At 36.6% G+C, this 27,461-nt stretch overlaps 1 protein-coding gene across 1 annotated transcript in view; it reads left to right on the top strand.

Annotated features, from left to right (window-relative positions):
* Nucleotides 1-27,461, top strand: part of EIPR1 (EARP complex and GARP complex interacting protein 1) — an 89,503-nt gene that overhangs the window by 42,417 nt on the left and 19,625 nt on the right. Inside the window, exons 4-5 of the mRNA XM_055713866.1 lie at nt 1,910-2,066; nt 18,247-18,346. Coding sequence (XP_055569841.1) covers nt 1,910-2,066; nt 18,247-18,346 — 257 coding nt within the window. The remainder of the gene's footprint in view (nt 1-1,909; nt 2,067-18,246; nt 18,347-27,461) is intronic.

Raw genomic sequence — 27,461 nt, 5'->3', positions numbered from 1 at the left:
TCTGCATAGATCTTGATTATAGTGGAAAAGCTAACACTTCACATGGATGGTACAGACCTTTCAGTAATTACAATCTACTAGAAACTGTTGTGTTCTTTAATGTTCTGTCACATATTGAGTATTGAGGTGAAACATTCAATAGATCTCACCTTCTAGAACTATATTGCACTTCCAGTTTCATTTATTATTATTTGTATGGCATGTGACGCATGCTGGGCATTGATTTGCCCTTTGCTAAAGAAAGGTAGCCATCTGCTGCTGCTTCCTCCTCTTCGTTCAGTGCTACATGGATTTAGAGTAAAGGATTTGCTGCAGATGATTTGGAAATAGCTGCTAAGTTGGCATGCACTACCGTTAGTAGAAGTTCCATTGAGTGTTAGTAAGTAAGGGATTATCCATTACTTCTAGATGTATGCTCTCCTGATACTGTGTTCAACCTGTGTATGCCAAATTACTGTAGAACATGTATGTGCATCATACGTATTTTTTATATTTAGTACAATCTATCAAATACCCAGCATTTGTGTGTTCTGCATTCAGTGCTTGAATTTAAAGTCCTCCTCCTACCCCTGTTTCCTTCTCATGGCAGTGGCCTTTTTCTATTAGTGGCTTGACCTAATTAACTATGGCTTGTATTTCATATGTCTACTTTTAAAATACATCTGCATTCTTGCTTTTTGGGCTTGTTTACTATGTCTAAACTGCTTTTTGTCCGATGCTCTGTTGTTTGGGTGCCTTTTTTGCATATAGAACGTCCAGATCGGTGACCTTTATAATGGAAACTTTTTTACCCCTTTATTAATGTCATTTTAGCCTAAGAAGGCCTTTTTCAGGTTTACTGTCCTTCCTCTTGAAAACACTCTCATTACAATTGTTCCCGTTTTAGTTTCCACTGGTGTAAGTTGCTCACATCTGCTCATGGCCCTGTAATCAGGCACTCTGCACTAAAATGAGCTACAATGCACTTGAAGGCAGAACTGTGAAAAAGTGGCATTCGAAATGACCTCAGAACGGAAAACATGTCGTTCATTGCAGCTTATCCCCTGGACTTTTCATTGAACACATCCTCCAGCAGATAGTTGCTCCCCTTGCTTTTGCTTAATGTAGCTGCGGCTGGCTGCTTGCTTTGTTCCTACTGTAGTGGATAATACTGATTCGTCTTCTGCAAACCGTGGACCAGTGGCTGGAACAACATGAACATATGCAGTGCTGCTCTGGTCCCCTCCCGTTCTGCACTGCTACAAATTGCTATATGGGGTGATGGGTAGTGCCATGTGTGCATAGACCATATGGTATTTTCTGCACAATCTACAGTTGGCTTGTTCATCGTAAATTGTAATATTTTGCTATATGCCTGTAAGTTCAGTTTGTCTCTTGGAAGCTGTTTTTATCTGGTTTGTCCTATTTGCTAGGATTAGAGGAGTATGCTTACGTGGAAAACTTAATTTTGCAATAAACAGTTAGTAGTAAAGGATATAATGTAATGCTATAGATTCAACTGAAGATAGCCCTTAAAAGACAAATGTTAAAACGATCTGTAAATCCTTACTGTTAAGGAATTGAGCAATGTAACTTGTGGGTCATTTTCATTAACATCGGTATGGGGAATGAAGCTTGAAAAACTTGTCTCCTGAAGAGTTATGTTTTCATGAGCACTGAATTTTGCCTTTAAACAGGGAGAGGCACATTAAATGCATGCTAATTATGAGTTTTGCAGCAACTTGACTGCTAACTCAAGTCTGTGCCTGTATCCACATTCTGCATTCTTTGCATTCATCTTGGTGTAGTATTTTTAAATATATTAAACAGCAGATGTGCATTGCTTATAGGTTTGTGTAAATGTTGGTGCACTGCATACAAACTATGTCTTCCATACAATGAACTGTTGACATTATTCTCTGTTGCTTAGCTTCAGACAGTAAAGTCATGACATGTGCTGCTGTTTGGAGGATGCCGAAGGAATTGGAATCAGGCAGTCATGAATCCCCTGATGATTCATCAAGCAACACTCAAACCCTGGAGCTACTCTGTCACCTTGACAACACAGCCCATGGCAATATGGCCTGGTAGGATTCTGCATATTTTATACTCCTAGAAAAAGCCTAACGGATAGACCTGTGCTATTAGTTTTGTGCAGATTTATATTGTAGAAGCTATGCTATACACTTTAAAACTATTCCATCTTAAAAAAAAAAAATAATACAAATTGGATTTTTACTCCCAGATGTTTCATAGATTAAAAACATCTATTATAGTCCTGCAAACACATATGGAGTAACAGCCTGTGTACAGTTTTAATGTGTTTCTCCCCACCTGCCCCCATCTAAAACCTGTGTTGCACAAAGGTATAATACTTAGCTTTTCAATCTTTTTATGGAATATAAATTTGATGTTGCAAATTGGTCTTTGTTTTTCACTCTTCACTCAACTGGTTTGGCACAAGTGCAAGTAATTTATTGTTTGTTAAGGATGTGAATTCATTATATTATATGATGCCTGTTTAAATACTCCTTTCTGTTGCCTAAGAAAAGACAAGGAGAGCTGCAGTACTGCAGAGGGTATTACAGCGGTTTGTTTCCCAGAATGTTGAATTTCTGCATGGTAGTATCCTTTAATTTGTGGTTACTCATTTTCATATGAATACTTCTCTTTATATCTCTTTTATTATATTAAACCAACCCCCTTTTTATTGTTGAAACCTTTAGGTTATTGGTTTCTAATATAGTTGGGAATGTTATTTGTGGGGGTTTTTAAATCTTTATCTTTTATTCCTTAAGACTTGTACATTTTGTCTTTTAATTTTCCTAACCTCTGATGCTGGGATGCCAGAACTCTGCATGGTACCCTGATCACCAGAGGAGGAATAGGGGGCATATCACTCCATATCAGGATGTAAATTTATATGAATGACAAAAATCAGGGTTTTCCCCTGATATAGCTTGTAGCAAGTTAATGTACAATTTTCTGTCTCCTGTCATCTGACTTTGTTCAGTACTAGTGCTCACAAATATCTGCTACCATTTAATACCCATTATCTATGTATGTGTGTATATATACGCATAAAGATTTGGAAGTGTCCTGTGTTACAGAGATGCAACAATAAATGCAATACTTGGCATTAGTAGCCCTTATATCATCTCAGACGAGCACAGCTGAGTAAGGGGATCTTGTTCTAGAGCAGGCTTTTCTATTCCTGCCTCACTCATAGTGGAAGCACTCACATAAATGAGTGAAACAAACATTTTGTGCCAAATGTGTGTGATTAAACAGGCTGTGCCCCACTGAGTGGTGTGTTGACTATGAATAGCAACTTAAATATTATTTTCTATTACACATTTCAGATGTTTAGAAAAATATGGATCTAGACACTTACAATACAACGGTTGTTAGAACCAACCATAAATTAGAAAATCAGTTTTTCTCAAGGCTAAGTGTAAGTACTCTTCAAACTTCAGTGTAAGACCAACATTCTGGTGTATACAACTGCTTTGTACAAGATCAGCGGTCTGGCATCATACACTCACAGTAAGAAGGGCAACACTTATGCTGGTTCGGTCATTTGCCTTGCCATTAGAACATAGTTTTGTACATTTTACTCACAGAACACAGAATGGACACTGAACCCAGGGGTTCAGTGTGACCACATGCACTTTAAGGAGGTTGTTTAATCCACAGGGTGCAGTAGAGCCATGTACCACAACCACTACCCTTGTTAAGGGTGGAAAAGTTTTTATGTCATGATAAGTTTTGAAATTATACATTTTAAATTTAATAAAGGCTTAACTTTGAAAATGATTAGTCAGAATGTGCTTAAAAAAAAAGTGAAAACATAAACTGGGCTTTTATCACATCTTTATATGCTGGGCAGTAAAGAGTGCCATAGTTGACAGTACAGTTTAGAGATGCAGGGTGTAATGCTCATCTCTGCTTTTGTGGCATCTAGTGTGAACTTCTGTGATTCCAGGCAGTAGCTCATGGGAAGGTATTTTGTCTGTCTCGGCATCCATAGCACAGATGCTTCACAGTATTTGTGGACCTGGGTTGCAGGTCATAAGTAATTGAGATTTGACTATAATTTTTGGAAATGCAGCTGGTTATGTACTGTGTCATCCACTGCCTCTCTCAAGGCTTTGTTTGTATTTCCTTGTACTTTTGTTCACGTTTTTCCTGCTCTGCTTTATTTCTTCTTTTCTTTAAGGTTTATTTTCTTGCATTCTTTTTCTCTTTCATTAAGGAGGTCTGATAGTTTTTCAGCTATCTCACAGATTTTGTGTTTCTAGGTTCATGTACTAGGGAACTCAAAGGGGGATTTTTTTTTTTTTTCAGGTCTGGTGCATCAGGTATTGGTTTTGCCCAATTGTTTACTGGTGTTAAGAAGAACTGATCCTGTGTTTCCTTATCTTTATCTTCATCTCTTTTATAGAATGCTGTGCTCAAATGTCTCTGAAATTTCTTATAAAACGTGTAGGGCCTTATTTAATACCAGTTCTCTTCTGTGAATTAAGACCAAAAGAGCATTTCCAATCGATTGTGACTAAAATCCTGAACTTTCCTTGCATATGTCTGACACTATGCTCCTCCTGCTCAGGATCTTTTGAAATTATTTTCTAGTCTTGGCAAAACCTTTGACAAAAATCTGATCTCCAAGACATTACAGGCAAGTGAAAAAGAAATGTACTTTTCTATAATTCTATTTTATCTGGATTGCATGAGTTACTGTGTTTAAAAATTAAGCATCACTATTCACTTTCAGTTACTGGGATTGTTTACTGCATCTAAGCTTTGAATCTGGTACCTGTTAGAATTTTTACGCAAACCCTTGTATGGCACAGAGTTCAGAAAATGAAGCAGATACTTAAATTAGGCAAACAAATAGGCCTGTTAATTGCGCTGTTTGGTTCAAGCCTAAGACTTTTTTTTCTTCATTCTCAATCTACTGTTCCTCATGTGAGCCAAAGCGCAAAGATTTTAAGTGCAAAATTCCCAAGTGAATTACTTCCAGAGTGAAAAACTGCAGAGATCCATGGGGATTTACATGTTAAAAAAGAAAAGAATTTTCTATAAATGATTTTTTTTTTTGTAAATGTATGTATTTACAGTGTTACACATATATAACCATAGGTATGTTGGTCTATGCAATGTTTTAAGATTCAGTAATTGAAGGAACTTGCCATTGGGTATCTTGCAAGAAGCGGTCCAGGGTACAGCCTGGATACAAGAGGCCAAGGAAACAAGCCTGCATTTAATTAGATTTTGATTACTCCTTTGAGTGTAGCTTGGAGGAATCCCTGAAACTGTGTCTGTTAAAATACTGAAGACTTAGGTTTTAGTGGTGACCTACTGTTCTACTTCATCCTCAGTTTTCCTACAGACTTTATTGATGATGGACTTGACAGGATGGTCCTCGGAGGAGGGTACCACAGGCCATGAGAGGAGGTGTAATCTGTGAGATCTTAAATTAAGAACTGTCGTGGTTTAACGCCAGCTGCCAGCCAAGTACCACGCAGCTGCTCACTCACTTTCCCACCCCACTCTGCCAGTGGGGTAGAGTAGAAAATAGAGAAAAAGGTTGAAGTTGAGGGTTGAGATAAGAACAATTTAATAATTGAAATAATAACAATACTTGTAACAAAAAGGAGAGAGGATGGGAGAGGGATAAAATCCAAAGGGAAAGGAAAATAAAACAGTGATGCACAGTACAGTTGCTGACCAGCTCCTGACCGATGGCCAGCCAGTCTCCAAGCAGACCCTGGCCAACTCCCCCCAGTTTATATACTAAGCGTGACGTTCATGGTGTGGAACATCCCTTTGGCTATTTGGGTCAGCTGTCCTGGCTGTGTTGCCTCCCAGTTCCTTGTGCCCCTCCAGCTTTCTCGCTGGCAGGGCCTAAGAAACTGGAAAGTCTTTGACTTAATATAACACATTGATGGTTTAGTTGTTGCTAAGTAGTGTTTATCAACGTTATTCTCATACCAAATCCAAAACACAGCACTGGTGCAGCAGCTACTGAGAAGAAAATTAACTCTGTCCTAGCTGAAACCATCCTGACAGGATCTCAGCAGGGACTTTTGTTGTCAGAAGTAAAGGTGCAAAGCTGGAGTTTCTCCTCTTGCATCTGCTGGAATCAGGCTTGCTTGTCTCTGCCTAACATCCTACTTCTTGAATTCCAGATTTGGCAGGTATAATACTAGGAAGGTGTTACTCAGTAGGAAGGTATGTGCTTCAAAAGAGAGGGGGAACAAATGGACTGAGTTGGATGGTGGTCCACGGAGTAAATTTGTAAGAAAGTAAAAGCAATATAAATATGGGGAAAACGTTAGACAGTGTAGGTACAGGTGTAAAGAGAAAACAAATGGAGATTACAAAGTTCAGAAAAGTGGGAGCTCGGTTGTGGGAGGCCTGAAAAGTAAGGAATGAAGAATTCACATTTTATATGGAAAGCAAGTCAGTTGCTAAAAAAGTTGGAAAAGGGTAAATATGTTGGGAATAACGACAGATTACTTCATTAAGCTTCTCTACATGCTGAAGTAGTAGTGTAGCCTCCTCAACTCATACTAAATATGGACTTGCAAATATCACATCTAAGAGAAATTGGAGAGGAAGACAAATTATTTTTTTAAGAAGTCACAGATGTTTCAAGAACTCCGGAATGTTTGTCTCTAAAATATTAAACTAAACTTTGAAGTCACAAAGGAGAAAGTTACTATAAATAAGCTATTCCCACAGACTTTTTAAGTACTTACAATTTATTTGGTATTTCATCTAAGGTTGCCAAACAGAGTTCTGAGAAGTACCATCTCTTGGCTGTGTGATTGCACAGTATGAAGCAACCTCATTAAGGTCGGCTTTTAACAAAAGTACAAATTTTCTATAACAGTCCTTTCAACTTGAATGAATGTTTACTTTATTTAAGATACATAAGATGCCATACATAATGTATTATTGCTTTGTTTTCATCATGTTCATTCCATTAATTGTTGAAAGTTAAGCATATTTGTAATCAGTGCCTGGAAGACAGGTAAGTGTGTTCCAGAAGTGTTTTACTTAGTCTTTTTGGTCTTTAAAATAGTATTTAAAAAGAACAACAACAACAAAAAAAACCCCACAAACAAAACCCCCCAAACACCTCAAGACGTTGTCTCAAGTAAAAAAGCCTAGAAGCGGAAGAATCTGAAACTTAAAAGAAAATTGGTATTTTTTTAATAGCTCTAACACTTGCACATTGTATTTGTGTAACACGTCTGTTTCCTGTCATGATGTTGGTAACATTAATTCTTCTATAGTACACCACTGTCAGGCATCAGGATACATATGTTAAAATTCTGCCGTAGTGTTTCACTTTTTTTTAAAAAAAAAAGTCCAAAACAATTTAATGATCAATGTCTAATGAATTTAAACAGGAAAGTAGTACTACTTGTAGGAGGATCGTATGGTCTTGAATATATAGTATATTAACTGTTGTATGTGTTTTCTAGCAAAGGCATGTAACACATACAGTCAGAAGTCTTTTGATATGAAGACCTTATCTTATTTTAACACTTCATATGTCCCAGTACCAGAAATATCATTGTGAAGAAGGAGATAACTCTATTTGCATAGTGTTTTCTTGGAGAGTGTCAGGAGTGCCAGTTATATGGGTAGGGGTATAAACTAAACTCCAGGGGGTTTTAAGGTTTTTTTGTAACAGCCACCCAACTGATACTGTGTTGTACGCCTTTAAATTCTTCACATAATGCACAAAATTTCCGAGCTATCAAGAGAAACATGTCGGTCAAGCTGATTAATTACAGATGGATTCAAAAATTATCAGCACTTAGGAATAGCACAACTGGTTCATTCCACACATTTACGTTCTCCATCAGCCACTTCTGACTTTACAAAGACGAAGTATAGAGAAATTTTTTAGCAAAAGCCTGCTATGACAAGTGTTTTTACTAGGCATGTAATTTTTAGCTGCTTATCAGTATTGACACTCTCCCCTTCGTATTCTGATCCTTTCTAGAATAGTAAAATTCTTAACTGTATCTTACGTTCTACTTCTCTCTCCTCTGCTACCTTAATTCTGTGGGATATCCTGAGTTCTTTACAGGATTTTTCTCTCTTGAATCTTTGATTATGCTTTATTGTAAATAAATCCATGTGTTATATATAAATCCAAATGTTCAACTATTTGTTTTCTGTTTCTCACATTTTCTCTGTCTTTTTCCCCTTTATCATACTCTTAACGTGTCTGGAACCAGTAACTTTTTCATTCCCTTGAATGCTTTTGGTAGTCTTGAGTGGTTAGTATTTTGCAAATTTAAAACTTTAAGGTATTCAATGTAATTGCATATACTAGGGAACAACTGTGATTCATTAATTGGGTAGTAAAATAATAAAATATTATGTCCCCAAGTTATTATGTTAATTTTTGATCAGAATTTATTAGACTCTATCTTGTAAAGCAAAGGGAATCTTAATGAAAGTAAAATCTGACATTGAAGAAAATACTAAGGGAAAATTATGCTGTGTTTCATGTATGTGAACTTGCTGCATGTATTGAGTTAATTTATGACCACTTTGATTAATTTCAATAGACTTCATATGCTTGAAATGATAATTCATTTTGTTGAAGTTTTTGCAGGTTTTTTGTTTACCTTGGATTTATTAACCGTGATACAGAAAAAAGTACAGAAATTGTGTTATGCTAAAATTAAAAACTAATGGGTTTGTAGAGTACTATTTCACTTCTTCCAAACTTGAAAGTAGTTTTTGGCTTCGGTTCTCACCGTGCTGTCATATTCCCTAGTTTTACTGCCAAATTAGTTGAGATTTTTCCCTGTTGAAAGCAAACTGAGCTATTTCTGGAAGGTTTTTTTTCCTATTTATAATGCTACTTCAGCTATTTTTTACCACTAAAAGAACTAAGGTTGCAGTCTGCCTTAGCTGATTTTGCAGGTTAAATAGATACTAGCTGAGTTTATTTAATTTTTTTTATAAAATTGCTTAAAAGGTCAGTGGGAAACATTAAAAAAAAATAACGTTGCAGTACGGTGGAAAAGGTGAGTTATGCAGGAGATTTTTAAATGTTCACAAGGAACGAGCTTTGAACAGGTATCCCTGTTTTCTTTGTCCTGGACTTTTACTTGCTCTTCGAAACCGCATTAAGCATTTACTATTTGAATATTTATTCCTTAGAGTAGAATTCTTTCTTAGCACGGTATTCTGGGATGATTATAGATAAAGTAATATTGCTGACATTTTCTTACACAGTAGTTAAAAATTCAGGGCTTTAAATGTCTTTTTGGATGTCTGTTGAATGAAAAAAATTGATCCTTGTACCTTTGTAATTAAGGGCATCTATTTGATAAAATGTGTGTGAGAACATAAGGGGTGCCCGGTGCTCAGTCTTAGGCAGTGTGATGGAGAGGTTATTTAGGGAGACCACATCACCTAGAGTCCCAACCGCTTCTTACAGTCTATTCAACTCAAATTTCCCCAGTATCCACAGTCAGTAGATTAGGGGTGTTAGAAGGTACATCTGTGCCAGGTCCATGTAAACCTTTAGCATTGTTGGTTTTGCTGTTCTTTTGAAAGGACTGGTGATTTTCCTCAGCTATCAATGCAGATCCTAGGCAATCATAATTTTCTTCTTATATACGTGTTTCAAATCATTGGAGAAACATACTTAGGAGTATTCTGTTTTACTGGGGTTTTCCCCCCACCTCCAACCATGCAGATGCCCTATTTGCTACCAACAACAATAAATTAATGAGGATGTGATCTATCTGTGTTGCCATCTCTCGAAAAATCCCATATGAAAATACTCAAATTGTCACACACACCCACCCCCCCCAGTGGATACCCATTTCCTCTGAAATGAGTCTGCAGAGACTGCTTTTGTCCACTCCAGCTGTTTCACAAATAAGGTGGTTTCAGCGCTTAATCTTCATATTAGTACATGGAAAAAACAAATGGCATTTGTGTGTCCTCCAGAGGCTGGGCACGACTTTCACATGGCAGCTCCCTGTGTGCTTTCCTGCCAAGCGTTCATACCAATAATGTTTTTCTGAGGTTGAGCACTTTACTGATCTTCAATAGACAAGCCAGTTAGATGTTTCTTTCATGGCATGTCACATATCCATAATATTCACTCTTTTTTTTTTTTTTTTTTTTTTTTAAGCCCTGTTCAAGCAACAGAATGGAAATGGTGTCTGTGGCAGCAGCTGTTCCATGAGCAGTATGTTGTGGAATGATAGAGGTTACATGACTTTTGTCCATCTGCTTTGGAAATGAATCCTATCTTTACACACTGTTTTCCTGCCCGCCCCTTCAAATTTCATAGAAGAAACTCGTATATATGCTGGGAGGTTCTATTTTTCTACATGTACTGTTTATTGTAAATAGCAGTTTACCATCACCTGGAGTTACCTGTCATCAGTCTCTGCTTATGTGAAATGTGTTGCTCCTTACTTTGAAGCTTTTTTCCTGTTAGTGTTAAGAAAGGAAGTGAAAACAGCTTTTAATACTCATGTAGATCTTTAAACTGTACATACTTTTTTGAACAGTTCTTACTTGACTTTGGTCATGTTTCTTGGCCAAAGCATCTTGTCAATTGATTCTTCTTCGTATTAATAAATAGGTTTCAGCTCCTTAGTGAGTTGTTCCTAAAACTGTTAAAAAGATCAGTCTGTGTAATAGTATCTGCAAATCTTCCAAGCAGATACACAACTCTGTGCTTAGTAAAGTGCTTTTTCTGGTATGGGATACAGAGTTCAACAGGTACCATAAACTATACTGCCAAACACTGCATTCCTATAGTAATTTAGCTGCATATACTCTAGACCTTTTGTTATTGTGGACATGTCACCAAAAACCCACTACAGCTATAATATGTTCTGCGATCTCAGCACATGTCTCACATGGGCTTGTTCTAAAACACTTGCAAAAAGAAAAAAGAACTTCCAAAATGTTTTGAAATAACCATTGACTGCTTGGATATTTCAGCCATCAGTAACAGTAGGATAATTAATGGACTACTGTAAAATATTCACTGTGGTAATGTGATAAACTTAAAACTTTTGCAAGAACTGTCCTGTGTGTAGACATGTGTTTAGCACTTCAGCAATATGGAAAGGCATGGGTGAAACATAATGAAGTTAAAAAGGTTTTGCATATTTGCCTTGGATAATTATTTTATTTGCGAGTGTTTCTGCGCTAATATTTAAATATTCTTGTGAAGAATCCAATTTTCATTACTTTGAGGAAATACTAACTTTCTTAATCTATTGTATTCTTTAGACTGTATTGAATGTTTCATGGAATGTCAGAAACAATGCGTAACCTTTTTAATTATCACCCACCCACCCCCAAAAAAGCTCTTCTCTCCCTTCCAAAAGAGAATAAAGGAGAATAAAACAGCTCCCCAGGTTTCATTAAAAAAAAACAACAACCAAACAACAAAACCAAACAAAAAACCCTCTAAAAACCCGCAAAACCAAAAAAACACCCAGAAAGAAACAAACAAAAAAATACTGGAAGATCTGTTGGTAAACTGTCTTTTATATAGTGGAGATGTTTTGAAAATACCCTGTGATGGTGTGTTTTTGTCTTAATTGAAGACACAGTAGTATAACAGTATTCCTCTGGTCAAACCAAAACCAAGGGAAGCCAGGGGTTATGGTCTCTTCTTGTACACTGATATTATTATAACTATTTAACAACACTAAAAAGACTAGGAAATGTGTTGTCTGCATGTGATATTATGTTTTCCAGTTACTAAGTTTGAATAGACAAAATAGCTGCAGACAAAACTGAAAGGAATACTGAGGCTTTTTAGGAAGGACAGGCTGGGATGATGATGAATACAGTTGTCTTCTCTCAGAGAGAGCTGCTGCAGTTCATGGGGATGGATGATGAGCCAAATGGAACTTGTGAGTAAGGATTGAAGAGCAGACAATTACGAGTGACACAAGTAATGGGTGTCTGTAGTAGGTTGCCTCATCAGGAAGAACAGCTAGATGAGGCCTTCTACAGACAGGGAGAAGTAGCCTTATGTTTGGAGGTCCTGGTCCTTGTGGGCCACTTTAACCACCCTGGTATCTGCTGGAGGGACAACACAGCAGAGCACAGGCAGCCCAGGGAGTTCTTGGAGAGTATAGATAACTTCGTGATGTGAGTGACAGAGGAGCCAAGGAGGAGAGATGCTCTGCTGGACCTCATACTTGAAGGAAGAGCTGGTTGTGGATGGGAAAGACAAAGGCAGCATTGACTGATGAGACTGATGGTGTAGTTAAGGATCCCGAGAGGAGGGAACAGGGTAAAAACCAAGCTCGCAACCCTTGACTTCAGAAGAGCAGATTTTTGCCTCTTCAGGGATCTGCTTGAATAAGTCCCGTGTGATAGGGCCCTAGGGGGAAGAGGGGTCTAAAGAAAACGTTTAATATGCAAGGATTACTTTCTCCCAAGTTCAAGAGCAGTCAATCCCAACATGCGTGAAGTTGAGCAAAAATCCACGATCTCTCGTAATGTGCTGCATATGCCAGTAAGAGGCGGACCTTGGAGGAGAAGGCAGCATCCCAAAAAATCTAGTATACCTTTTATATCTTTGAAAGCAGAAATTTTTCTGGAAAAGTGAATTAATATTCTTCATTTGTCTGGAACAAATACCTGTGACGACAAGCAGGCAAAATAAGCCTCATAATATTGTTAATAAACTCTAAGGACTTGTCTGCAATACCAAATAAACATGGAGAAGCCTCATGACCTTACTAAGGCCTTGCTACAAAACTACTTTGTAGCATGGATTTCAGTTAGTGCTGTCCACGGCTTCCTTACTCTGTGGGATTTTCATATGGACTATCTCTCTGAATGCAGAAGGAATAATCTGCTTCACCCACAACTCAATGGGAAGGAATTGAGGATTTCTTGGGTTACTACCCTCTGAAGAACTGTAGGTTACGCTTGTAAAAACTCTCACTACACACTCTACAAGAACTGTCCACGTGTAGAACTTGTGTGTTGTATTACTTCAAAAATAAATGCTGTAGAACGTGGTTGATAGTATTAAGTCTGAATACGGTTAGTTGCAGGTTCCTTTGTATAAAACAGGTCTTACTATTTACTGTTTCACCCATTTGCTTACGTAGCTTGATTTGCTTTGCATCCGCCAGTGATTACTCTTATTGTGCCACAAGTATATAAAGAATGTAGGTAAGTTGGCTAAACTACAAGCTACAGATGTTAACTCACATCTGTGATGTTTTGTGACTTGAAATGTTACCAGTGACAGCTTTTGTCAGTTCATATGTACAGTCTGTATAATCAATTTGCACAATTTTGCTTTGCTGTTTCATGCTTTATTAATATGTAAACCCATGGCCAGCCAGACAGAAGTTTGAGATTGTAATGTACCACAGAGGTGTTCACCTGTTGGTCATCCCTTTAAATCATGAGTAGCTCAACAGCATCTTAATAGCTGCTTCTACAGAATGGATATTTAGGAGCTGCTGCTTAACATCAGAGTCCTATATCTTGGTTTCTTGTAACAAATTCACTACCATGTTTTCTGTTGGATTGTGATCTCCTAAAATTCAGGCTGTCTTTATTATGTTTACATGTACGTAAATACCTTTTCAATGATGAAACTAATTAGACCCACAAAGCAAGAATCACAATTCCTTTTCTCACTATAAACATGTTTAGTCACAGCTCTAGTAGGCAAGGAGATGCAGTGAAGTAAATAAAAATATCAAGGAGCCTTTATTATTTTGCATTCTGCTTTATGATTTTTTTCAAAAGACTTTGTGGGGTTGCCAGCACTGTAGTATGATAATTTAATGAAAAAAGCCTTAAAAACAATTTTAAAGGCAGGTGCTTTTTCTGTCACCTCCTTGTTAGGGTACTCTTGTATTCATTTGTCCAGCAGTTTTATTTTTCTGAATGTAAAAATAATTTAAGAATCAGAATAAAGCACAGCTGTCTTTGAGGTTCTTGTCCAAAATAATGTTTAACTTCCTTTCTCATGCCTCTCAGTAGCCTCTTACCTCTTAGCTAAAACAGCAACTAAAATACGTTCACCTTTTATCTTTCACTTTTTTTGTGAAAAGTAGCTGTGGTTCTTGGTTTACTGTGTCTTGAGGAGCTAGACACCAAAATATATCTCAGTGGCTGAGAAGTTTGAGACAAAGCATAACTTGCATGTCTTACCTGCAGAATAGACTTCAATACACTGCAAAATAGCCAGAACTGGTTTTTTCCAGAAATGTAGCCACTCTGTAGAGCACTTAAGTAAAGAGTAAGGATTGTGGGTTCTAGGCTGTCCTCAGTCTGATCTCCTATAATGTCCTAATCACCTGATTAGCGGAGTCGTCTTTAAATTTGAATAACTGTACTGCAAAGAGGGCAGGATATTTGAGTCCATAATGTGACTTTTTCTGATGGGCTACATTGAGACTGCAGGGTGTGCTGCTCAGTTACCAAATGTTTGGGTGTAATTTCCATTTTGCAGTGCATGAGAATTTTCAGTCTAGCAACATTTTCCACTTTATAGAAATAAATGGTTGTCAGTTCTATAATTATGGTTAAGTATTAGTTAATGCTTGCTTTGTCCAACACATTGTGGCTGACTGCATTTCACATCAATGAAAGCGTTTGCATGTTGCTTTGTTCTTCTTTAGTCTACAATGGAGAACTCTTGAATTGTTCATTTGTAAAAGCTCAGTATGTTAATAAATGATGGTGTTAACTATCCTTTCAGCATAAAACACAGATAATAGAGGCCTTTCCTGTGTGCATTTGACTGAGTATTTTAAACTCTCTTTTTTTTTCTCTACTAGGAAAACGTTCTCTGTAGGATTTATTTATTTATTTTTTTTTACCAAAACCTGCTGGCTAGAAGCTAATTTAAAGCATCGGGAGACAGATGATAACAAAATAGGGTAAAAGGCAACAAATATAATTGCTTGTCTGCTGTTTATAGATTATCTAAAGAGCAGTGGTGAAGTTGACACTCAGTTTCTGAGTGGCAGCTGTGAATTTGACAATTATCTTGCCCATTTTGGAAAACCGTAAGCATCAGCAACTGTTGGTACACTCAGGAAAATGGTATTGCCTGGTTTATCTGTCTCCCTTTTTAAAGATTATCACCACCTCTGCTGTGTCTGAAAGTTGTTCTAAATGAAAACTTCAGTTTTTCTAAAATTTGTATCTTGCTTGAAAACACTTGCTTTTCACTCACTAGTATTTCCCCCCTTGCCCACTTCTCTATGGTTTTCCATGTTCAGCATTGTCATGAATACAGAATACAACTGAACATGTTACAAGGAGTGATTTGAGTAACCTTCACATAGATTATAAAATCTGAATGATTGCTACAACCACACCCATAAAACAATGAACTTTTATGAAAGACAGATTAAATAGAAGCAAAATGGGCAACTCACAAGGACAGAGTGAATGTGGAGAGACCTTTTCATTTCAAGGTATGTCGGCTGGGTTATAATTGGCTCTAATTAGCACACCGTATTCAGCTGTAAAAATTCTTTACCTTGAAGCTCAGTGACACTTAAAGATGGGAAATTTCTTCCTAACTTTGAAAACATCAAAGAAAGTGCTTCCAATCTAGCTTTTACAACTACAAGTTCAATTATCAGTGCAGGAAAGGTGCAAATACATCAACAGGCATAAAAGAACATTGATCTCTGGCTGGAAGAGCTCTTTAAGAGTTAATTGGTCAAACCAGATTTCATTGTCTATAATTAAAAATATATCTATATATATCAACACTAAATGCCACTTACGTTTTCAGCAATATGTAAGAAAAGGGATGGACTTAAAATAAATAAATGTGATCAGAATCAGCTTAAAGATTTCTTGGTTACCCATCCAGTTGTGCAATGATCCTGCTCTCTTTAAATTTTACTTTGGAAAACTGGATTGTGGAAGGTCAGCTGTGATCACATGCAGTTTATATTATAGTGCATTAATTTTTTTATTTTTATGTGTGTTCATAAAATGTTTTCATCTTTTACAAGGATCTAATTGATATATCTGTGCAGTAGGACCATATGAAATTTTGAAGTAACCATGCCTGTGCCAGTTGGTTGCTTCTCAAGATTATGGGAAAAATGTTGGTTGAATGTGTAATCACAACTGCTTCATCATTTTTAGTATCAACACTCATTTTCAGTTGCCTATGTTTTTTCCAAGTTGTACCGTACGACTTTAACAAGAAACACTTCTGAAAATAAGATTGGCAATACTACAGACAGAACAGCTCAGTTTAGAGCAAATTATAGAAACATTTTAGTTCCATATTGGTGTTAAAACACACTTAAAAACATGATGGTAGCTTAATGGGCTGGATAAAGTGATTTTGTCCTAATACAAGGGAGCTCATTACAAACAAACTTTTCTAAGTAGTTAATTTCCATGGATTGACAATGTAATAAGGATATGGGTCATGGTTTTAGCAGAAGATGGATGCAGGGGCTAGTTCGTTCTTTGATCTGTGCTGTTGCCCAAGGGGAAAGTGCAGTGGTTGAAGAGTCAGCCAACACACCATTTTAGTTATAGTTCCATCTTTCTCATCTACTTGGCGTTATTTTTCTTTTTTGGCATAATTTATTTTCTCTGCATAGCCTGGCTTCCCTATTAAAGCAAACTGGTGCAGTCATTTGCCCGTATATCTAATGCTTGTTTTGCTAAGCGTGTAGGTAAAAAGCAATGAAATTCCTCACAGAAGAAGCAAGAGGATTTTGAGAGGAAGGTATCTGCTGAGAATTCACTGAGGTGGTGTTTCACTTACGGTGTGAAAAATGACACTGTGTCACTTTTTTCTGTTACCTGCAACTTCCTATTTTCTTTTCCTTGTGTTTTATACTGTAAGATTAGATGGAGTTCCTTGGCTTAGATCTGGGGCCAGCCAGGTCATGCCCACTGTCTTGGGAAGGTAGGAGTAGTGTGAAACTGGGGATAAAATAGGAGCATGCATAATGTGCAGCACAGAGTTAGGAAGGCGCCTAATGGTGGGCACAGTTGCCTGAGGCTGTGTCTACTCATGCAGCCTTCTTTCATCTCTTCAGTCCGGATTCTGAACTGATTCATGTGAAAAGCTAAACGTGCTAGAAAACTTATGTCTAGTGATGGACTGTGGGCAAACTGCAAGAGGTATTTTTTCATACTTATATACTGAGGATGAGAACAGCATATCAAATGCCTCTGAATAACTTAAGTTTTTATCTAGATATGGGAAGAAGTTTCTCTATGTAGCTGTTGATACTAAAGTTATCTCTGCCTTTAGCTGTATTGTGGCACTCTTAAGATGATCGGGAGGTGGCGCAACTTTAACTGCGTTGGGTGTGGAAATCTATTCTCTTCAAATGACAAGACAAGTTTTAATCTTTTAACCTTACTGTTATCTCTAGCAAATTTATTAGGGTTATAGTACTTACACTTAGCTGTGCTGCCCATACTGACTGGCTTGAATATGCTGCTTCTTGTAGAACTAGGGATGAGGACTGATTTTTTTCATCCCTTCATATATAGCATGAAACTGGTGAATCAAAGGTTAACAGTGTATGTTAATTGAATCATGATGACAGCTGCTGAACTGGAAGAGGTTTTCCTCAGAGCTCTGAGGCTTACTTTTGGTGTGTCTTCAGAAAGGATGCACAACACTATGTATGAAAACCTTTGAGGTTTCAAGCTAAAGCACTCAAAAGTGCGTGTACGTCAAGGTCTGGGGTTTTTCTGTGTATGTGTGCAGAATGACCGCTACAATGACATAATCACTGTTTGTTTTGCGTGATTGCTGTATGATTCAATATGCAGAATGGACAACAAATGAAGTATGGATTTTGAGAAGCTCTCTTTTTACAGTTAGGCTAGCACCTACAGAAGCTGGGTGGCATGTTTTCCTGACAGATTTGGACAGGATGTCAGAGGGCACTTGACAAAGAAAAGGATGTGTAAATTAGCACTACCTAAAAGATTCTATAAGAAAGCCTAAGTTTGGTATCACATTGTAGAATCAGTTACTTAAAAACAATAATGTTTATCTAGTACGTATAAAAATTGCTAAATTGCTAGTTAACGGCAGATTTTGCACTTAAAATATGGGACGAGTTTCAGCTGAAGGAAACCATAAGGAATATGGTTTAATATGTTTTGGAATAGATTAGATCCACAGAGTTAAAATGGCTTTCTAGTGCAAATTCTGATTGGTTTTAATGTTAGGTTGTGTTTTTTTCATTTTCTGTTTTACAGTGTTATGTGGGAACCAATGGGAGACGGTAAAAAGATTATTTCGCTGGCTGATAATAACATATTATTGTGGGACTTGCAGGAAAGTTCAGCAAAAGCTGTGGTAAGAATTTTTTTTTTTAATAAAACATCATATACTTGAATATAGTACAAACGGCAACATTCAGTAGCCTAGAATTTGCTAATCTTTTAATTACTCCTTCAGAAATATCTTGCCTTTAACGTGCTTGGGGGAAATGAATACTCAGTTGTCTGGTATAGAAGTGTTTAAGAGTAGTATTTTTGTGTCTGTTGCTAGTAGTTAAATATCTTCCTTTTTCTAGAGTTTCCCTTACTTTCCTGCTGGTTTTACAGCGAATAATATCTAAAATAAAGTAATACTAATTTGATAAATGTGTATGCGGGAAAAATTGGTGATTGGGAAAGCCAAAGGTTATTGAATTCAGATAATAGTGTGTTAACTCATGTTGGTTAATACCATGCAGCCCTCTAATTTACAACCCTTGTATGTATAAGCATAATGTAAATTTATCTATTTGCTATGTGCTGCTTTGAGTTTTCATTATTATTTTAACTTAGTACTATACTGTCTGTTCAGATTATTTTGCTCATGGCTGAAAACTTCTTATTCAGGAACATATATAAAAGGGTGTCATTGGCATAGATTTCTGTCTGTCTATGCCACCTCTTATGGATAAACAAAAAAGTTTACTGTTTTCTGTATGATGACATAGATTGTATATGGAAAACTGAATGTATCTGTATAGAGTCATTTAGGTCAGTGTCTGTCCTTAAAAATGGAGACTGATTGTGTCAAGTCATTATTATTCAGTTGATCTGTTGTCACTTCCTGAATTAACTTCGCAGTTCAGGGTTAGTTTCTTTTCTTGGATGCTGGAGAATCAGTTTTTTTCAACCGGCAGTTGCTTAAAGAGCCAAGATGTTATGTCCATAAGCTCTTCCCTGTGGTTCCATCTGACTGTGTGCAAATATATGAAGTCTTGCATTGTTACTATTTTGCTAGATTTTGCATAGTATCAATGTAACGTAATACAGTGTAATTGTTTATGTTCATAATCAGGTCCTTTGGGTTCCTTCACTAGATGAGACAACTTCAGCTTTTTCTTCACCTGAAACATCAGTATGTGTGATGTTACCTTCTAAGGCTTCTTCAAAGTAGTGTTTGTTTTTATTGAATGGATGTTAGTTTCTGAAGACTAGCCTTCAGGAGGTTGTATGTAGCATTGTACCCACTGGATGTGCATTACTTCTACATTAGCCAGTATTTCTTTTCTAATGCCTGCGTAACACACAGACTTTTTTGGAATACTTTCTTTAAACCTGTTGAAAAAATACTTTTGGGGATGGTGCTGCTGCTTTCATACTAGAACTCCTCATGTCTCTAAGTGCTGGGAGTGCTAGACTTCTTTTCCCTTTCTCCTCCATTCTCTCTTTGGGCAACTCTATGTCCTCTCTTGATAAAGTTCTTTTGAATGTGAATTTCACAGTTTTTTCACTGTCTCAACCACTTTCTCATAACTGTCAAAGTTATTCCTAATCCTAATCTTTCTGAAATATGATTGCCTTTGGGATGCTGTCTAGTGTATTACCAGCCTCTCTGTGTGGTAGTCTTACAATTAATGCCAAATTCTGTCTCTCACCACCGACACCCATTTTATTTTGCTTGGGATTTATTTACTAGAAGTTTCTATTCTGTGTCTTCCTTTTACTATTCTTCTGAACTCCTCACTCTGTCACGCAAATAGTTTTGAATGCAACTATGATTTCCATTTCTTTTTCCTTCCATGGCTAGAATTGGGATCTGCATGATTTTGGAGACGACTAGACTCTTCACCTAACTGGAATTTCAGCATGATTTTGGAAATCAGTATTTCTGTCCTCAAAGCGATATTCAGCTTGCTGATCACTTCAGTATTTCACTTAGTGTTCCTTACATAGAATAAATTTTATTCGGTTACCTTTAAAATATGCCTGTATTGCATCAAATACTGGTGGCAAAGTAAGAGATAAAGGAATTAGGGGGATTTAACCTCTGACATTTGTTACATGCTTATATTTGATAAAAGGAAAGAAGAAAAAAACAAAAGTGAAATTCTGCATCAAAAAACCTGCTTCATCTAATGAATCTAAGATGATGACAGTCGATATATTAACCCTTGACTGACATCTTCAGATAGGAGCATTTTGAAATGTTTGTTAAAAATTTTAGTTTGCACAAGTTTGGAGTGTCACTTGGATTTTGCAGTCAGGCTCTCAGGAGACCTGATAAAGAATTTGATTGATTCTCTCTATTTTTGTCTAAAATAAGCTACCATCTCATGTGAGTGCCCTCTAAATTAGAATTGCTTGTGATTTAAAATTTTACTTGGAAATAACTGTTTACTTTTATCAGTCTTCTGCTCTGGCAATTTTGAGTTAATCTTAGATGGTATTTGCTTCATCGCTGAGTCAGTGACTGCTTTGAAAGTGAGTTTAATAGTAAAAGTCCATGGAAACCTGAATCTCGGAAAACATATCTTCACGCGTCTAAACCTTATGCCAGGTGAATCTCTTCTAAGATGAGTGGTATTGTTGCATTCCTGTCAAATTTTTATCTGCAACAAATGTCTCAAACATGTCTGTGGGTTCCGGAGTTAACCAGAGTCTTGCTGAACAGGCTGAGGAAAGCATGAACATCTCTTTAAAATGCCTGCTGTAGACTTCCTAGTAATTAAAATGATGACAACCTGAAGTCCGGTATCATAGGCTTTTTCAGGCCTAGAATCAACTGCTGTGTATTTCTGAAATATTTGAAGATTACCTCCTTCCTTAAACATTAACTTTCTGTTAGAATCCATAGAAGGCTGTAAAGCAATAATGGTTACACTGTAGCAATTTTATATTTACAAAAACCTGTGTAGGACTGACAGTTACAGGGAGCAATGAGGAAAAATATAAATGCTTCATTACTGAGATGGTTTTCTGCTTAAAGAAAAAAAAAGGCAAAACAAAGACAAAGTTAACATTCTACCCCATCCTTTGTTGCTGTAGTATTTAGAATGTGAAGAGAAAACTGTGAAAAAAGGTTGTTTAGAAAACAGCATTGGTAGGGGTAAGTAATAAATGTATTTTCCATTTGGTTATCGCCATGTACAAGGAGTCTTTGTAGAGCAATAAGCTGTTGGTGAAATAGTGATTTCTTTCTGTGTATACCAGTATAAGGGAGGGTTGTATGCAAAATATGTTGTAACCCTAAAAAGCACATGGTTTGTATTTTAATGCTTTTTGGTCAGAGTGTTAAAACACCTTTTTCTGGGATATTAATTAAAAGAGCTTTTTTGGCCTGGAAAACAGGCATAGAAAATCCTACAGAAAAAAATCAACCCTTACCAGCATTAAAAATGGGGTGCGTATTTTTTTTTTTTTTTTTTAAAAAAAGTTTTCGGAAGACAGACCATGGACACTGTCCACAGCTGATTTGGAGGTTGTAGCTTGTTATAGAAGGCATCAGTTAGTACTATATAGAAAATTCTTGCCAGGAAGTTCATATTTGCTTAATATGCAGATACACATAAGAAACATTGTGTTTATTGTTCACTAGGTTAAAAGGTTATCCATTTTTGGCATGTCTTACCACCTAACATGTTGTTTGGTTCTGATAGATGGGTGACAAAGCAGTAAGAAGCTAGTAAACTTGTATGTTCTGTAGGGACTGTTGTGGGGAGGAAGTCTTTACAAAATGTTCCCGTTGTTATAGACTTACAAGTGAAATAACTGTGTACCTGTGTGTGTGTATACGTTAACTGAATAAATCAATAACATAGGATTAGGATAATAAAAATGTCAGTGTGTTTCTTTTTTTTTTTTTTTTCCTTTTTCTCAAAAACATGATGGTGTTCAAATTGAATGAGAACATCATCATTAACTAGAAGTAGGATCTGGACCACTGGATCTGTATCAGGTAATAGAACTAAGAAGGTATTCATTACACTGGTGCAACACTGATCTTCCTGTTTTAAGAACGCCTTTCAATTGCTTCCTTTTTGGATAGATACGCTTTGTAGGCAATATTACTTTTAATGGCAAGAGGTAAACCCACTGCTACTCTTTATGAAATTTTCCATGTTTGTGAAAAAGTTAATCTAAAACTCAGGTGCAGTATTGGTGAAGAACTGAAAATATATGCATCTTTAAAATTTTGCATGGGCCAAAATTTCTGTTTGCCTGCTCTGATCCATAATTTCAAAGTTTTTTATTGCATGCATCTCCTCAATCTGCCAGGGAGTTACAAGTCACACTGTTTAATACGAATTAGCCTGAAGAATTTTAGGGTTCCAAATATTTTCAGAGGTTCTTTGTAAGAAAATTACGGGTGTATTCATCCTCTGAATCATCTGGTCAGCCCATCATAGGAGACATTTATTAACCAGAACTTACTACACAGTTCTGTGGGTTTGCTTTTTTCTCCTCTTTCAACATTTTCTGCAAACTTGTTTCTTCATTACGATATTTAATACAGGAATATTTGCCTGTATTTGCATTAAGACAATCTTTTCCTGTCCTTTTGAGCACTCCCTTTATTATTGTTTTGAGGACATTACCTTCTGGGGTGAAACTAATCTTATGCTCACTGCATCATTACCCTTTGCAATTAAATTAGCTATTCTTTGCCATTTATAATCATTAGCTGAACCAGAGAGAAGCCCAACAAATCCACAAGGTCTGAGTAGGTTCTGCTGAAAAGATGACAGTTAATATTTCTGTATACAGACTTCAGGTCAGATGTCACCAAATCACTAGAACTCTTCCTTGGGTAAATGCAGTATGTTTGGAACAGCAGATGGGTGCAACAGAATGAAATGGAGATGTTAGAATGTAAGTGTTTTTCTGTTTGCGCCTCTTTTCACAGAGAGGAGGAGTAGATGTGTGGGTTTAATCATTTTTATCCAAAAGATGAATTAGATTCCTTTTAGATTTCTAGTCCCTTCTGGATTCTTTTGTAGTGTTTAACGTATAGGGTGTTCTTAATTCAGAACAAAAGAAGATATCTGGCAGTGGCATTCCAGGTGAGATGGAAGATCCTGTGGGAAAGATTTCGGTCTATCTGGATAAAAGTAAGGTATTGGATATTAGGAACAAGCACGAGGTGCTTTCTTGGGAAGATGGCTGCTTTTCCTCAAGCAGGAGTTACATTGTGGACTTCAGCAGAGAGCTTTGTAGAGTGCCCCGTAATTACTGCAAGTAGAATAAACACAGATTAATTAAAGCAGGGCAAACACTGTCTGAAGAAATAAAAGAGAAATTACTGGATCAGAAAGAGGATAGAAAGCCAGTTCTTAAAGAGTTTGTGTTGGGATTAGTTTTGTTTAATGGTCTCCTTAATGATAGCGTAGAAGTAGGAGTGAAATGATGAGAATTGTTGGTGACAGAAACTTGGAACTCATCATCAATATGTAGGAGTAACAATATAGAGGATGAACTTAATGTTTAATTTTCGTAGTATAAAGCAGAAAACTTTTGTTTAAGGAACATAAATATTTTCTTGCTGTGGTGTGGAAACTCAGCACTTAAAAATATGTAGATTCTGTTACATAGCTATTCTGAGAGTGACTCTGAGCTGCCAGTATGATGTGGAAAATGAAAATTATTGTAACAAGCGTTATGAAGGGACTACATGGTGTGGTTGTCTGCAATGGGAGGAACTGAACTCAAAGAATTTAAAATTCTCATCAATATTTCACTTTCTGCCAATAACAAGCCAGAACAACACTCAGCCTTTCTTGATGTGAATCTCAAAATGGTCTTATACATGGATTGTTACTGTAGTTGTTACAAGGACATCTCCTTGAGGCTGTCTTGAGATCTTCACACAACCTCAAGCATGAACAGAATTGTGGCCTATTTCCAATTGATGAGGGTATGGTTAAAAAGCAAAAAAATAATGTGTGTGATTTTTCTCAGTGAGTTTAGTAATCACTACCATAAGCCAACTTCTTCAAGTTGATACTCATTAGAAATTCTAAATATTTATGGACTTAATTCTTTAAGATGTCTTTACTACCCTGTCTTTACTGAGGAGGGAGTCAAGATCAAATAAGCATGTGCAGCATAAGCCTATGAATATTTAATAAATGAAATAATGACTTAGAAGTCTAATCTGGAATGCACTTGAATATCGATCAGATTTTTAGTCTTATGACCTCTCAGGTTAGATGTGAGAGTTGTTTAGTGTTCCCTTTTTTTGTGTTTTGGGTTGGTTTTTTTTTTAATTTAGTCTGTTTAAAACACAGCTGCTGCTGCAGGGGTAAGAAAACTAGTTTAATAAACATTTCTTTTTGTAAAAAAAGGCATTAGGAAATCAAAAGGCATGATGTCTTCTCGTTTACTTCTCAGGTAAAAGATGTCTGGGTTTTTATCTTCAAATAATTTCAAACTGTTTAAAAAACTCCAACAATTTATTTCATGTACTTCAAATCGTTAATGGTCATTTTCATCAAGAAATCAAAACTGAGTAATTTGCTTGAATAATTCAAGGATATCAATCTATTGATAAATATTTAGTAGATGGCTGCAGTTCTTAAGCCTTTACAACAAAATTTGCATTTTTTTCTCTCCCTATATGATGATTGATAATCCCATTTTTTCAGATGAGAAAATTCTGAAACCAAGATACTCTTCTGTGTGCTAATATTGCACACTTTACCAAGTGGATTGATTTTAATTAACAGAAAAGAAAAATTCGTATTTTAAATATTTTTATGCTAGCCTTTATTTTCTTATCAGAACATTGCTTGGGAGATGTTTTTTAATGGTTTGTGTCAAAGTCTGTCTGGGAAACAACTGACCTTCCAAATGCATGACAATTATTAATTCTAGTCATTCTCCTTTAGAATTAGTTCATACGTTAACAAAAAAACCCCACCAAAAACAACAAAACACCAAACGCCAAGTTGCGTGTATGAAAAACTTATTTATTAGGTGTAGGTAGCATAGTGAGGGAACAGAACTATATGTTTCCAGTTACCATTTTATCCAGAAGTTTCTAGAACTTTAAAACTGGTCCTCTAGGGCTGTTTTTCAGTGTTGTGACCAAAGAAAGAAAGTACAGCCCCCTCATCCAGCCTCAGAAGTAAAGTTGATAAATTCTGCCATTTGTCTGCTTCATGCTGCTCAGTGCTCAGAATGGTTGTGCTGGTCCATACCTGAGTCCGTCCAGCCCTGGTATTGTGCTTGAAACTGTGGCCGTAGCAGGCACCAGCGAACAGTTCAGTGGAGCAAATGTATTGGATAGTTTGCCCTTAATGTTCACTCAGTCTTCTACTCTTTTCAGTCCAAGGGTTTTTCTGAGCTTGGTTGGGTTTGTCTACTTAGTATAACCCTCAATAGATCTTTCTTCCAAGTACTTTCCTATTTTGTTCTTGGACATAAGTAAGCTGTATGCATTCAAGTGTGTTTTTCTCAAGGAGTCCATTGAGTGGAGAACCACTTTGTTTTGTTTGCTCTTGAATCTAATTTCTGCAGGCTTCATTTGATGCCCCATAGCTCTTTTCTTAGAAGACAGCGACTGGTTCACTGTCTCCATCATGCTTGTGTTTTTTTCTAGATAATTTCTGTACCCTCTAGCCGTTAATATATGCTGTTTCTTGTTTTTTTAAGGATACTGTGATCTTTTTCCTCTTTCCAAATTAGTCCATATGAGGTCAAAATTTGAAGCAGAAAGAGGCATCTCAGTCCTTACTGAAGTTCTAGTAAAAATAAGTTGGAATAATTGACATTTTTATTTAAATACACAGAAATCAGTCCTTCAAAGCTAGGATAGACTTTTTCATGTTCAGATACTTTGCTTTTGTAAAACCCCTTCTTTCACTGAGGATAATGTATATAGTTCTATTCCAGTCGTATTACGTTGCTTAATATTTTTCAGAAAATCTTTATTACAAATTACAGCTTTCATGCAATTGTAGTATAATATCACACTGCTTTTTTATTATTGTTCTGATGTCATCAGCTTTAGGCTGATTCAGTTAAGCACTTATGAACAGTGTTACATCTATCCATATTCTGATAACAGTTTTACACTTCAAGATTACATTTTGTCGGGACTTTTTTTCTAAAGTCAATGTGTGATCCCTGAACAATAGCTAATTCTGTTGTCTAAAAGCAGACACTGGGTCTTATTCACTTCCTTTTTTGTTTTTCCTTACTGTAAGTCACATTTTGTGTTTATAAAATATTACTGTGAATTGTTTTCCTTCAGTATCCAGTGAGGCCCTCAGAGCGGCACATGTTCACCTTCTGGGCAGCACAAATCCAAATCCTCATGTGAGATTAATGTCTAAAATATGCCTTTGTCCTGTTTCCCTTTCCTTCTCTAGTCAACTTTTCTGCCTTTAATGAAGTGGAGAAAGAGTTCAAGATAAAAAGAAAACTTTCTTACCTATCCATGAATTTCGGTATGAATTAAAACTGAAGCTAGGGTTTTTTTGAACCTGTACTTAGGATTCTGAACTACTAGCTTTGTTTCCTTTAAGCTTATTTCTTGGATTACCAGGAAGAAGCCTTGCAGACTTCCTTCTGTTACATAGTGTTTCCTCCTTCTGTAAGAAAATTTCCCTTCCTTACCCCTTGCTGTCCTTTTAAGTCCATGCACTTCCTTTCAGGCTCACTGAAGACATGCAAAAGGATATTGAACAAAAAAATACTCAGTAACTTCTGGGATTTCATTTTATTAACAGAAGTGTACCATGAGTTGATTGGAAACTTGTCTGTATACGTAGCTGGATATCCATATGAGGAAAGATGTAATTTAATTCCTGCAGGTACTTAAAAATCACTTGGGAAGGCAAGCGTGACTTGGCCAATCTAACATGTATGTGTGTTTTCATGTGTGTTATTAAGAAATAGTGCAGGATGCCTGTGCTGGCCTTGCCCCTAAACTTTTGGCTGAAAAGAAAAAAAATTCTGATCTTTTTATAATAGTTCAAATGAAGACTTAAAAAGAATAAAACATGGCTGGGGTGTTGGAGACAGTGTTGTTTACTGTTGACAAAGACCTTCTGCTCTGAGTCATATTTTGGATAAGTGATACTTTCTGTCTCAATAAGAGATTTTGAAATGCCTGAAAAGAGATCCTCTTTTTGTTGGCATTACCTTACTGTCAGCGTTAACATTTGCTGCCTTCCTCTCCCCCTCCAGTCTGAGCTGTGTATGGCCAAGAC

The sequence above is a fragment of the Falco cherrug genome, chromosome 6 (genome assembly GCF_023634085.1).
Source record: "Falco cherrug isolate bFalChe1 chromosome 6, bFalChe1.pri, whole genome shotgun sequence".
In the NCBI taxonomy this organism is placed as follows: domain Eukaryota; kingdom Metazoa; phylum Chordata; class Aves; order Falconiformes; family Falconidae; genus Falco; species Falco cherrug.
This window is presented reverse-complemented; position numbering and strand designations above follow the sequence as displayed.